The sequence below is a fragment of the Aptenodytes forsteri genome, unplaced genomic scaffold, assembly GCF_000699145.1.
Source record: "Aptenodytes forsteri isolate BGI_AS27 unplaced genomic scaffold, ASM69914v1 Scaffold158, whole genome shotgun sequence".
In the NCBI taxonomy this organism is placed as follows: Eukaryota; Metazoa; Chordata; class Aves; order Sphenisciformes; family Spheniscidae; genus Aptenodytes; species Aptenodytes forsteri.
Window position 1 is genome coordinate 2,342,234 of NW_008794601.1, and position 12,906 is coordinate 2,355,139.

General features: G+C 54.1%; 1 protein-coding gene across 1 annotated transcript in view; it reads left to right on the forward strand.

Moving 5' to 3' along the window:
* Window positions 1-12,906, forward strand: part of PEBP4 (phosphatidylethanolamine binding protein 4) — a gene marked incomplete at its 3' end in the record, with an annotated part of 87,359 nt that overhangs the window by 45,031 nt on the left and 29,422 nt on the right. Inside the window, exon 4 of the mRNA XM_009273064.1 lies at window positions 8,350-8,448. Within this exon, the coding sequence (XP_009271339.1) occupies window positions 8,350-8,448 (99 nt within the window). The remainder of the gene's footprint in view (window positions 1-8,349; window positions 8,449-12,906) is intronic.

Here is a 12,906-nt window from a genome sequence, read left to right on the forward strand (position 1 = left end):
CGAGCGGGGTCGTGGCTGGCAGCGAGGGGTCGAGGCATATTCAGGAATGACAAATGAGGAGGCCGCAGAGCGCCGGGTGCTTGTAGGAATATGAACTTATTCTGCCGTTATTCGTGTAAGGTACCAGGCCAGTGATTTCCCTTTTGGAGCCGGGGAAAGGGAGGCAGCGTTGTGATTTGGTGACCGTGGAGGGTGTGTTGTACCTGCTCAGCATCATCCTGCGTCTCCCTCTCCGCACAGGGGTGAGCATCACCCAAAGCGAAGCGAGAGCAGGGCACGGGGCAGAGCCAGGCAGCTCTCCACACCCGGGGCCGTGCCAGCCCTGTCCATGCCTGGGTGGTTTTTAAGGCTGATCCCGGCGGCAGAGGGGATGGGAGAGGTGGTGGCAAGGAGCTCGGGAGGCAGCACTCGTCCCCAGGTGCCGCGGGGTGTAACGAGCCCCAGTGCATCCTTGCAAAGACCGTGGGGACGTCCGCTGCGACAATGGCCATGTTGCTAAAGAGGGGCAATTATCAGGCCAGCTGGCTTTCCTACAGCCAGGGTCGGTCCTTGTCCCCAGATCCTCCTGCCTCTTACCCCTTTCTCCGTGGCCGGTTTGGCGGTGGGACGCATGTGCCGGGTGTTTGGCATCATCCGCAGCCCTGAGCCCCAGCAGGGGGGCGAGATTGTAATAGCGGGATAATCCACTTTTGCTGAAGCTGCCCGTGAAACTGTTCTTTATTTTTATAGAGAAAAATCTAATCCAGAAAATAAGAAAACACTCATTATTTAATTTTCCCCAGTATTTTTGTGTACTCATGGGATTTTAATAATATTAATTATTATTTAATTTGCGCTTTAGCAATTCATTTGTGCTGAGCTATTATTTTATCGGAAAGACAGCAATGCTCGGTCCGCTTTTGCATCGCGGTCCATCCTGCCGGCCTCCAGCCCTTCCTCCCGGGTACCCATCCACCTCCCCATCCTGTCCCATCCAAAGCAGCCCGACATCTCCTCGTTGTCCTCCTCCTTTATTTTATTTTCTTTTTAACGTCTGACTGCTAGACCCTAAAGATCAATCTGTTGCACGTGTCGCTGGGTGCTATTTGCCTGCACGGGTGGGAACAGCCGAGCAAAGGGCTGCCGGGATCGTCAGCTCGGAGTCACAAAGCGGAGGAGCTGGTCCCTCCTGGGGGTCCCTGGCGCAGGAGCATCCCTGCGCCCCATCCCCGTGAGAGCATCCCTCCATCCCCATGCGAGCATCCCTCCATCCCCCTCCATCTCCGCCAGCTGCAGCCCCACTTCCCCAGATAATGAGAGCGAGTTTAAAAAACTTAAAGCCTCCTCCTGCACGCCGTGACTGACACAAATGGAGTTCATATTTAATCATCTGTTAACTCGTTGTCTATTATAGCTCTTTAATAGCACCATAGATATTCTTAATGAAGCATGATTTAAGGTATTTACAGCTCTAGGACCGACAGACATCACTCACAGTGTGCAGGTAATGAGGCGTAAAACAGCTCTGGAAACCGTAAAAATGGGAGAGAGCGAGCGAGGAGGGAGAGAAAGCAGGCGAGGAGTTAGGAGCTGAATTGTTCCAGGGTTTGTTTTAAAATGTTTAGGCATTTAAAGTCATTTCAGCTTTCCCGAGGTGTCTGGTAGCACAGAGTTCAGCAGTTCCCGGCGCTGGTAACCCCTGCCTTGCCGGGGAGGGGTCCGGCCCCGCGATGCTCCTGGGCCGGGGCAGCTGCTGCGGCGGCTCCTTCCCTTGCGTGGATGGGAGGGAGGGGGGAAAAAGCCCTTTGAGGGTCCCCAAGGGCCGTGCGGGTGCATCAAAGAGCAAAGCCTGGATTTTTTTGGTGCATTTGCCCCGGCCGGTGCTGTTTGCTTTGCCCACCCAGTGGCACGGCCACCGTGACCCCTTTGGTTATGGTGGGGAAACCACGACCCTTTCCTTTGCCCGTTCGCAAATGTCACCCTGTGGAAGCCTTTTTTTTTCCCCCCCCCCTTGGAAAAAAAAAAACCCTGAAAAAAACATTCAGAAAATAATTTGTGATGGAGGTGCCATTTTGCATCAAAATATTTTGTAGAAAACGTCAAATGTCACCAATCCATGTGTCCCCCCGCGTAACCCAAGCCGAGATTCAGAAAATAATTTGTGATGGAGGTGCCATTTTGCATCAAAATATTTTGTAGAAAACGTCAAATGTCACCAATCCATGTGTCCCCCCGCGTGATAGTAATTGGGCTGGAAGGCTGCGCTCTGCCACCGCGGCCGCTCGCCACCGCCCCCTCCTCCTCCTCCTCCTCCTCCTCGCAGACCGCTCGGGAAATGTGTCGCTTCCCCCGAGTTCATCCCCGGCTCCCCTGCCTGCGGAGCGGGCAGCGCTGCCGGCCTCGGCGTCACCAGCCCAGGGACGAGCGCACGGCGCTCGTTAGCTCGCCCCCAAAGCCCTGCCACCCAAATGGCAATAAATAGCTGCTGGGAGAGGCGAGGGACGGAGCAACAGCTCGGCGGCTGGGTTGGGGGGGGGGGGGCCTTGGGGGTTTATTTCCCTTGGGGTTTTAATTCCCTTTTTGCTGGTGTTTTTTGGGTTTCTCTCCTGGCTGGAAGATGGGCAGCGGTGGGGCTGACATGTGCTGCCCCATTCCCCTGATGTTCGGTGTCTGGCAGCCAGCTTACAGGTGGTGGTGGTGGTGATGATGTAGATAAACCTCGCTTTTGGGGAAACCCAGTGAGCTCCCTGCAGCGGGGTCTCTGAGCGAGGAGGCACAGCCTGTTGCTCTCCTCCCTCCCCGAAAGCGATCCGGAGGCGCAGCCTCCTCCACGGCCACCTCTTGCAAACCTGTATTTACAGCGTCATGGACCCCTCGGAAGATTTTATCCCGCTTTCTGCTTGGCTGCATTAAGCGTGTAACACACCCATTGCAGTTTCGTTGCGAGGAGCCAGTTTATTCTGCTACGGGGGAAAACAAACTCTTCTTTCGTAGCAAATAATCCATTCCTTAAAGCATCCCAAGACCTTAGTCTGGGAATAGACCTTTAATGCGTTCGCTTTAACGATCCTGGATTAATCAATTCTTATTAGAATGCAGTTTCATTGCGAGGAGCCAGTTTATTCTGCTATGGGGGAAAACAAACTCTTCTCCTTTCGTAGCAAATAATCCATTCCTTAAAGCATCCCAAGACCTTAGTCTGGGAATAGACCTTTAATGCGTTCGCTTTAACGATCCTGGATTAATCAATTCTTATTAGAACATTAGGCTGCATAAATATTTGGCCGGCTTCGCTGTGGCAAGCCCCGGGGGAGAGCGAAGGGATGGGGAGAGTTGCAGAGCGTTAGAAAGTCAATGACGTTCCCTTCGGCAGCGCGGGGCTGGGGCAGGGAGCACAGACCTGCGGCTGGGGGAGTTGGGTCACGCGTTCAGACGGTGCCGCTTGTCCCCTTGGGCAAGTCCTGCGGAGTAGGGTTAATATTGCTGACCTATTTTTGCAAGGGGAGAAGAGCGGGGAAGTGGTGAGGTGCTGGTTTAAAATAAGAAGGTAAAATCCTGCCGCGCTCTGCAGCTCTTTCCCAAAGCCACAATAACAGACTTGGTTGCAAACAATTTTTTGCCTGCCTCACCCCCCGTGCTGTTAGCCACCGAAGAAGGAGCTAGAATTTCTCTTTGGCGGAGCATCAGCAGCAGAATTGCTAACTATGTGCCCGTTATAGAAACTTTTTAGTACTGGGGACAAGCCAAGAAAAAAGCCCAGATTGACTCTCAGCTCTCAGCTGGTGCTCGCAGCACTTCCACCTCGCAGGAGGAGCAGCACCGCTTTGACTCTTGCACCGGTGGGATGCAGGCTGGAGCCCTCGAGCCACGGCCCGGGAGAGCCGGGATGGTGTTTCCCAGGACGCTGGGCACCCTGCCCACCTCCCTGCCCATCCAGGAACTCCTGCCCTGCTCTGGCAGGTCGCTTTGGGTATATTTAGAATTTCGGGTTTGCAGTTGCATAAACTGAGCCGTCACGCCAGGGTGCAAGCTCCCGCCAGGGTGCTGCGTGTTCGGGATGCATCGCCACATCCCATCTCCGAAGCGGAGGGACTGGCCAGCCTGGGTCTGCACCGTCTTGTGCCATCGGTCACCCTGAAACCCTTTGCACCGAGATAATATGGGCTATTGCGATGCCGAGCTTTAGCTCTCGGGGAGGCGGAGGGCCTTTTGGCTCAGATACCGTCTTAATCTATTGGTGCCCTGGTTTGCTTCTGCAGCAGCTCCCTACCTCGGTACATTCCTTAGCAGCTGTAAAGGACGTGGGTGGCAATAGGTCAGCTGGAAATCTCACCTATTTCCTTGCGTGGCGAGGGGCTGGATGCTACCAGCAGCTTTTGCTATGAGCGGCGTAACAGCCCTTGCCCCGGGGCAGGCGTGAACGAGGAGCAGCTCCGAGGGATGGGTGAGCTGGGGAGGATCCAGATGGACTTTTCAAAATCAACCAAACCCACGTATACCCTGCGCCGGGAAGCAGGCGCTGGGCTAAGGGTCTGGCTGAGGCTTTGCGCATCACCTGGGCTTTGTTCCTTAGTTTTGGGATTGAATTTCTAAGACGAGTGGGGCCAGCAAAGCCAGGCACCGTCCGGTTTCCCTTCACAGTCAGGGGAAAGTGCATTTTGTGCCATTTTTCTCCGTGCCCTGCAGCAGGCGTGCCGGCGGGATGGGGCTTTGCTCCGGCTCCATCCCCAGCCAAGCACGGGCATCCCTGGCAGGGCAGAGCCCCGTGGCCACCCCGGCGCTGCCGAAAATGCCGGGGCGCTGCATGTGTGCCGCTTCCATGTGCTCTGGTTTCCAAGGAAACCGCTCGCTCTACATGTGTGTCGCTTAACACCCTATTTGCTTTCATTTGGATAAGTCTTTAATTCCTGTGCAGCCCCGGCTCCACGGGATCTATTGAGCTCTGTGTGTATCCTCAGCGCACAAATCCCTCTCCTGCCTGCCTGCCTGCCTCTTGAAAAGTCCCTGCCTGCTCGGAGCAAGTTTCCTAAACCTGTGGCTAATCGGAGTAGCTGATGCTTTCTGCAGTAATAACTGGATATATCGCTGCTGCTTCCCTCTAGAAATAATTAGCAGGGAAAACACGACACGCAGCGCTGCTGTCACCTGCCACCAGCTCTGCTGCTTTGGCTCCCTTTCGGGTGTCGAAGCGGGGCAGGACGCCTGTGCCCGGGGACACGGGGTGCAAGGCCAGTGGGTAAAGCAATGGCTCCGGCTGCAGCGCCGACCCCTCGGGGAAGGCAGCAGCTCATTGCAGTGGTTAAATGGGAAGGCAGCAGCTCATTGCAGTGGTTAAATGCTAATTGCAAAGCGCCCCGGCGAGAGGAATGGCTGGGGAGCGGGGAAGGGTGACCCTTGCACGGGCCTGGTTGTGTCCCCATTGGCGTGACACTGGTGAGACGCACCGTGTCCTCGCCGGGTCCCGTGTGCCAGCAGCTCCTCCATGCCCCGGGCTGAGCGGAAAAGGGTGACAAGGTGTTGGGGGTGCTTTGTTACCCCAAATTTTCAGCTGTGGTAATCCAAAACGGCTTTTTCCCCCCCTCTTCCCCTTCCTCCCTTCCCTCTGCAAAGTAAGACACCGCCCGTTCTTCTGCGCTGGAGGACTGAGGAATTTTCTGATCTAAACCCGCTTTCCTCCTCTCCAAAAATCCCCGGGGCTGGTTCACGCTTGTGAAGCTGAGCAGCTCCCGTGTCACTCCGGGCTGGCTCCCGTCTGGAGCCCTGACAGCAGCTAATGCTGTTAGCCTGTGTCGAGGAAGGATTTCAGCATTAAAAAAAAAACAACCCAACCTAAAATCACCAGCACTCGGGCTGCTCTGTTGCTTGCAAGCAGAGCCAGCAAAAAACCACCTACCCCGGGTCTGGGGTGCGCAGCACCGCTCGGGGACACCGGCCAGAGGGTTTGCCCGGCTTTCAGGGTGATTTTGCGGGGCCGGTGCGGCCCCGGGAGCAGCGCCCGGCTGCTGGCACGGGATGTGACGGCCCCTGAGCACCGGGAGATTAACTCGGGTCGTGGAGGGCTTTGCTATCTTTAGGTGGAAGGTGAGGGATTGTGCCTCTTAGGGTGGCCCGCAGGTAATGAGAGAGAAAAATCCCTCGGTCCCAGCCCGGCTCGGGGCCGCTGACCCCGGCTCCTGTCCCCGCGGGGGTCTGGCCTCGCCGGCCCCCGCCCGCGTGCGCCGCCACCTTTCTAGGCCACAATCTGTACCGAATTGCGAGCCTGCTGTTAACTTCACTTGCACTCTATTCTCGTGTTTGCTGTTATTTTTTAACACTTTTTTTTTTCCTTTTTTTTTTTTTTTTCATAAAAGCACTATCCTCTCCCCAGAGCCTGCCTGTAGCAAAGGCATGGTCTGTACAACTGCAATTATTTCGAAGAACAGATGGAGTGAGGAGCAGAAAGTCTGTTAATAGTAATAGAAATGCTACATGTTAACCTGGACAGCACACGATGACAGTCCCATGACTACACGTTCTGTTCCCACCAGCTGGGCTCCCGAGCAGAGATGAGAGATTCAGAAACGCCACGCTCAGCTCCGCACCCTCCCCAAAGTTAGAGCTCAAATTCCTTCACACTTCCAGCGTAGGGTTTTTGGGTTGTCGAGCTGCTTCTCCCCCCCCCTTCCTCCGTCCCATTAAATGCTGATTTCAGCACCGGCAAGGAATATTGCTGATTTTTTTCTGGGATGCTCGCAGCGATGCAGCCGGCTGCAGCTGCGATCACTGCGGGGAGGGAGGTGGCAGCCCTGCTCCGAGGTCCCGAGCTTCAGCCTCACGCGGTGGCACCATCACCGCCCCTTTTCCGTGCACATGTCTGCATGCTTGGCGTAAACCCCCCGCGATGCAAATGCCTGGAGCCAGGCTGGGATGAATGCACCAGGGCAGCAGTGCCTTGCCAGCCGCGCTCCCAGGCAGGGCGGTTGCATGAGCTTGGGATTTTCTTTGCAACTGTTGCGAGCTGTTTGCTAAATGGGTTGAAATCCACGTTTTCTGGTTAAACCGGTTCTTGTTGTGGAGGTGGTGTCTGCCGAGGGGGGCTGAGCGATGCATGGTGGGCTGCAAAGGGAAGGGGCTACGGGGGATCTCTGGGCATGGCAATACTCCAGGGCTTGCTTCCCCCAGCCCGGGGTTAGGAAATAGAGTAAAAAGGTTGTCTCTGCCCCAACAATCTCGCTGTGAAAATCCCTGCCTGGTTTCACAAGCGACCGGGGGATTTAGCCACAGAGCTCCAGCTAATTTTGGTGGGAATTGCACGGCTAAATCCCCCAGCCGTTTATGAAACCTCAGCCCTCGGGCACGCTGGAGCGGTGCGTGGCACCGCTGGCGAGCTGACAGATGCACCTGGAGGTTTTATTAGGATATAGATCCCTTAATCTGGGTGCTTGCAGGATAATCTGGTGCCTGAGGTCCTGCCAAATCCCCTGAGATCAGCAGGTTTTCCATCCACAGCCTCCAGAGGTCACTTCAAACCCAGCTCCATCCTCGGGGGACCAAAATATCCACCTTGTCTCACAGCGTCGGTGGCACCCTTGGGTGCTGGACACCCTCAGCGGGGACCCGGGGAGGGCTGTGGGGGATGCTGGGGGGCTGAGCCGGCGTCGTCCATGAGTCCCTGCTCTCTTTGCCTGGTTGCCATTGCCCAGGAGCGGTTGCCCGAACCCCTGAGTGCGTGGCAAGGCAGGAGCTTTGCCTTCTTGCAGCATCCCTGGTGCATGTCGGCGAGCGGCAGCGCGATGCCCCCAGTGCCCTCGCAGCCCTCCAGGGTTAGTCTTTTGGTTAGTTTGGGGTTGGTTGGGTAGAACTTAGCTCCTCTCAGCCACCCAGGCAGAGCCTGGGGTGTCCAGCCTGTCCCCAGCCACTGCCCTGGGGCTGGAGCTGGATTTGAATCCCAAAAATATCCCGTCCCCCTCTCCCAGGTATTGCAACCCTTTGCAGAAAGTCCCCTGTGCGTCGCTCTGCCCTGTGCTGCTGTAGGATGTGGTTAGAGGATGGCTGGCGGGAGAGGAAATTCTCTTTGGTGCCTTTTATTTGGAGGCAGCAGAAAACCCCTATCCTTCCTCTCTTTGAAGAGATTTAGATCGCGAGGAGTAAATCATCGCGAGCGGGCTTGTGGCCCTCGCGTTCTCCCGGTGCATGCTCATCGCTCGCCTTCTCTGTGCATTTTGCATGAATGCAGCTGTCAAAGTGTGCGTGCAGGGGAAAGTGTGAAAAAACCATATATTTTGGGGGCTGATAAAACTCCTGGAGGGATGCTCCTTGCTCACATGCCGCCGGTGCAAGCCTCCAGTCCCGTGCACCGTGCCCATGGCGCTCTCCTCTCCTCTCTTGCAGAGCAAGAAGTACGTGCTGGTGCTGGTGGACCCCGATGCTCCCAGCAGAGCCAACCCCAGGAACCGTTTCTGGAGGCACTGGCTGGTCACCGACATCCCGGTGAGTCGTCTCCCCCCCCGCCCCATGGTCCATACGTTGGGGTCCCAGCAGCTCGGGGCTTCCCCGAGCACCGGGGTGGGTCGGGCGTTCCTGCCCCGGAGGGTTGGATTCCCACGGCGTGCGCATCTCTCTCGGTACGGCGGCATCTCGGTGAAATCCCAAAGGATGAGCGTTTGCAAGAGAAATGTAAATGGTGCTCGGCGTGTAGGTAGGGGAGTGCTTCCTCCGGCTATATAGAGCGAAGCTGGTCCAAAAATATTGCTGGTTGGTTTTTGTTTTTTTTTTTCCTTCTTCTTCTAAGGAAATGCTGAAAAAAACCTGCTTTGAAAACTCCCCACCGCCAGTTTTCTCTGCAGAGACAACCGGTCGTTTCAAACATCTCTTGTTGCCGTGGTTGGTTTTGGGTTTTTTTTGGTTAAAAAAGCGTTTTTGGTGAAAATCTCGCCGGTGCCAAATTTTCCCTTTCGTTTTTTTCCGGTGAGAAAAGTGTTTCTTTATCTTTACCAGGGAAGCAAACAGGGGGGAAAGGGGTTTGGGCTGGATTCCTGCTGCTTCCCAGCTCCGTGGCCACAGGACAGACGGACGGGACAGACGGACGAGCCCTTGCCCCCGCGGCGGGGCATCGCGCCCGGACTGTCCCGGCATATCGCTGGTTTGCTTCCAGAAAGGTTGTGGAAGATCAGTTTGTTCCTCTCCTGCTCGCTTTTATCTTTTAAAAGATTAGGTGTTTCAGCCCTGAATCAATCTAACTAATAATCTTAGTACTAAAGTCTAATTAAGATATCAATTAATTTGTAACATGCATTTAACAAGAAATATCTCGTCATTCTCCTCTATTATTCTCTGAAATTACTGCTGAGGGCTTTTTGTACAGATACCTTAATTAGACTTTTTATTGTTAATGGGAATATTGAGCAAATTAAAATTGGATATTAATACTTTCCATGAATTTCATAATTGGCTGAAAAGTATAAAGCATTCAGAATAATTGCAAGAATAATTGCAGAGATTTGTGTACAGGGCTTTTTTTTTTTTTTTAATCCTTCACAGAAACCCTTCTGCATTTCTAACAACAGGGTCCTGAAAGTCTCTCATTAATTTTAATATTTACTAAACGCAAAGAAGCCCAAGCTCTTGTTTTCCCTTCTGTACACATATCCTTCTGAGGCATTCGCTAGTGCTAATTATTGTGTTTTTCTTTTCTTTTTATGTTTTGCATATAAGGTCATTTAAGCAAAGAAGGGAAATGCGGGATTAAAACCACTTCTCCAGTGCAAATGGGAGCTGGTTGTTCCCTGGCATTTGGGCGATTCAGTTTGCGGTATAAAAGGCCAGAGCGCTCCTTGCCAGGCCGTGCAGGAGGGGGAAAAGGGGATTTTTGGGAAGGAGAAGGGCTTTCCCATCGCCAGGTGCCGCGTCTCTGCCAGGGATGGGGCTGACCCCAAGCCCAACTATTCCTTAAGCTTTCTCATCGTGAGATAAATATATATATACACACACACACACATATATGAGCAGGGAGTTGGACTTGATGATCCTTATGGGTGCCTTCCAACATGAGATATTTTATGATTCTATGATATATTAGATATAAAATATATAATGATATGATCTATATATCCCATATATATGCCATGTTTGTGTGTGTATGTCTCTCTCTCATGTATACACACACGTATATGCATATATATCTCCATTGCACTATAAGACACCACCAAACCCAGCATCATCCTCGCAGGGCACCAGGACAAAATCATCTTGCCCCGGCCCGGAGGTCGGTCCCCATCGCCGGGGTGCGGGCGGGGGCGGGGGGTCCCAGCATACCCCCCCCACTCCCCAGCCCCCCGGGGCCGCAGCCGGAGCTTTCCCCAGGCCCCAGCCCCAAATGGCTTCCCCCGGGCTCAGACACATGGTGTCTCGTTGAAATGCAGATCGTTGGGGGGTATATGGAAGTCTTGGCTCCGAGGAGCTTCAGCTGACAGGCTTATTTGCACACTGGCTCTAAAATAACCGTGTAGGCTTTACATGACACCTTCTGTTGCTTTGGTGCAGAGAGGGGCTTTCAAGTGCCTTTCTCCGGGAGGGACGGGGCGACCGGCGCGATGGCTGGGGGGCTGCGAAAGCCCCCGTGCCCCGGCATTCGCCCCGGCATCGCCCCAAGCATCACCCCAGCACCGCTTTGCCATCCCCGGGTTTGGAGGGAAGCGGCTCTGGCAGCACTAAATGCCGTTATAGGTGCTGCAGTACCTTGGCACGCCACCAAGTTTGGGATTCGGCTCTGAATTTGCTTTCCCAGGTGGGTTTCGGGATGGAGCATCCCATCCCCGGCAGTGCCGCTCGCCGTTCCTTATCAGCCGCTGCTCCGCCGCTCCTCTGATTGTCAAACACGAGAGATGCTTTCGCTCCCATTCAAAATAATTTAAATAAAAATGTTGCTACAAAGTGGAATAATATCTTTTGATGAATGTTTTTAAAGCCCTTTAGGTTTTCATGGTAATTTGCAGTGTAAAATTATTTAGAGATAAGAGCCAAATTAGCTCTTATAGGCGGAGGTCGATATGTCCCGTTATCCATGCAAGCAGTGTTTAAATATAATCAGCCTTTACTCTAATGCAGCATAATTGTTCATTTGAAATAGCTTTTTTTTTTTTTTTTTTTTACTCCATTCAATGAGTCATTAAAATATTCAAAGGATAATGCAGTGAATTGGAAATGAATGTATCACATTATCCTGTATATACTGTAGAGCATCAGGTAACTAGGCAGAGTCGGAACCAGTTTACAGAGAAATCCAGTAAACAAGGCTTTCCATTTTGTATTCAGCGGGGGAAAGAAAAAGAAGGGAGAAAATACTGCCCTTCAAATGGAAAGCTTTCCGTCTTTATTCCCCCTCCTTGGGGAGGAGGAAGGGGGAGGGAGAGAGCAGCAAATTTGTACTCCACTAAAGCCTCGCTGCTTTAACTTTATTTTTATCAAAATATGTTTGTAACAGAAAGTCGTTATGGAAACCAGTTCTGCCAGCCGGGAGAAATCCTGCGCCAGGCTGGAGCGGAGCGGGACCCACCGGGCGCTGCTGCCGCCCGGCACGGCTCGGCTCGGCTCGCTCCGCCGACCCTTTCCCCGGGCAGGGGGCTTGGGGAAACCGAGGCACGGAGCTGGTCAGAGACCAGTCGGGGGTCAGGCAGGGGAAATGTGTCAAATGTGTTTGAAGGAGAGCCGTTCCCACCCCATCGCCCATCACGTCAAACGGCTTTTCTCCCCACGGTGGGTGCCCTGGGGTCCAGCCCCCGGGGGCTGCGGTCGCTCCCGTGGCTTTGCAGAGCGGGATGGGGAACCCGTGGGTGCGGGACCGGTGGGTTTGGGTGCCGGGGGACCGCAGCATCCCTGCCCGGTCCCAGAGGTCCCGGCACCACCGGTGGTCTTCGCCCGCGGCGCCTGCTGCTGCGGTTGCATTTGTCAGAGCGTTTTTCCTTGCCGGCTGATAAACAGGCTCTGGGTTGCAAGTGTCACCATAGAAACAGGTGCTATCTTAAGCAAACAAGGGCTTTATTAACCTTAAAAGTTATGGGATTTTTGCACATTTAGAGGCCGGGAAGGGAGCCGCGGGGGGCCGGGTGCTTGCCCACGCGTGTGGCCTTGCACCCTGCCCCAGCGAATGGCCCCGTCCCCATCCCAAAGGGACACCGATGCCCGTGCTCTGAAGCAAACTTTTTCCCTGTAGCGTGTTTATACAGCACGTGGTACGGGGGTCAAGCTTAGCCAAAATGTTTGGATTTATTAAAAATAATAGAGAGCAGTTGTTACTTGCCGGCTGCTGTTATTTCTGCCCTCGGCTGCTGGGCGAAGCACCGTACGGACGCGCCGGGGACGCTTTTGCCGAGCACTTGCGATCCGGGCGTGTTCAGCATCCCAGCAGTGCCAGCTCCGGCCAGCGAGGAGAAAAATCTTGCAGGGGCAGGGAATGCTTTTTACTGGGTTAATTGATGCTAGTGGGGGAAAAAAAAAAAATCAGCTTTTGGGTATCCTGCAAGGCAGGAGGGATCTCTGTTTTGGGAGATGCTGGAGTGCCGGGGGCAGGTTTCCCCACCTGCGCCGGGCCTGATCCTGTCGCCATCCAGCACCCGCGGTCCCCGCGTCCCCGTGCCACTGGTTGGCTCTGCGACACGCCATGGGATCACCGATCCCTGCCGCGCCGGTGGGATCCGCCACCTCACGGGGGGGGGGACACGGGGCTGATGTATCGGTCGGTGCCGCAGTATTGTTCCTCCTCGCTGGGGCCCTTTTGACTCTACTTTTTGGTGGTTAAACCGCGGGTTTGAAAGGGAAAGAACAGAGAGAAATGTTGTTTTAATTGATGACTTGGCTCCTTGGAAGAGTCAGTTCCCCGGTGTGAGTTTCTGTCGCTGCTTGTTAATGAAGGCTTTATTAATAAAAGAAAAAAAAACCTAAGGAAAAACA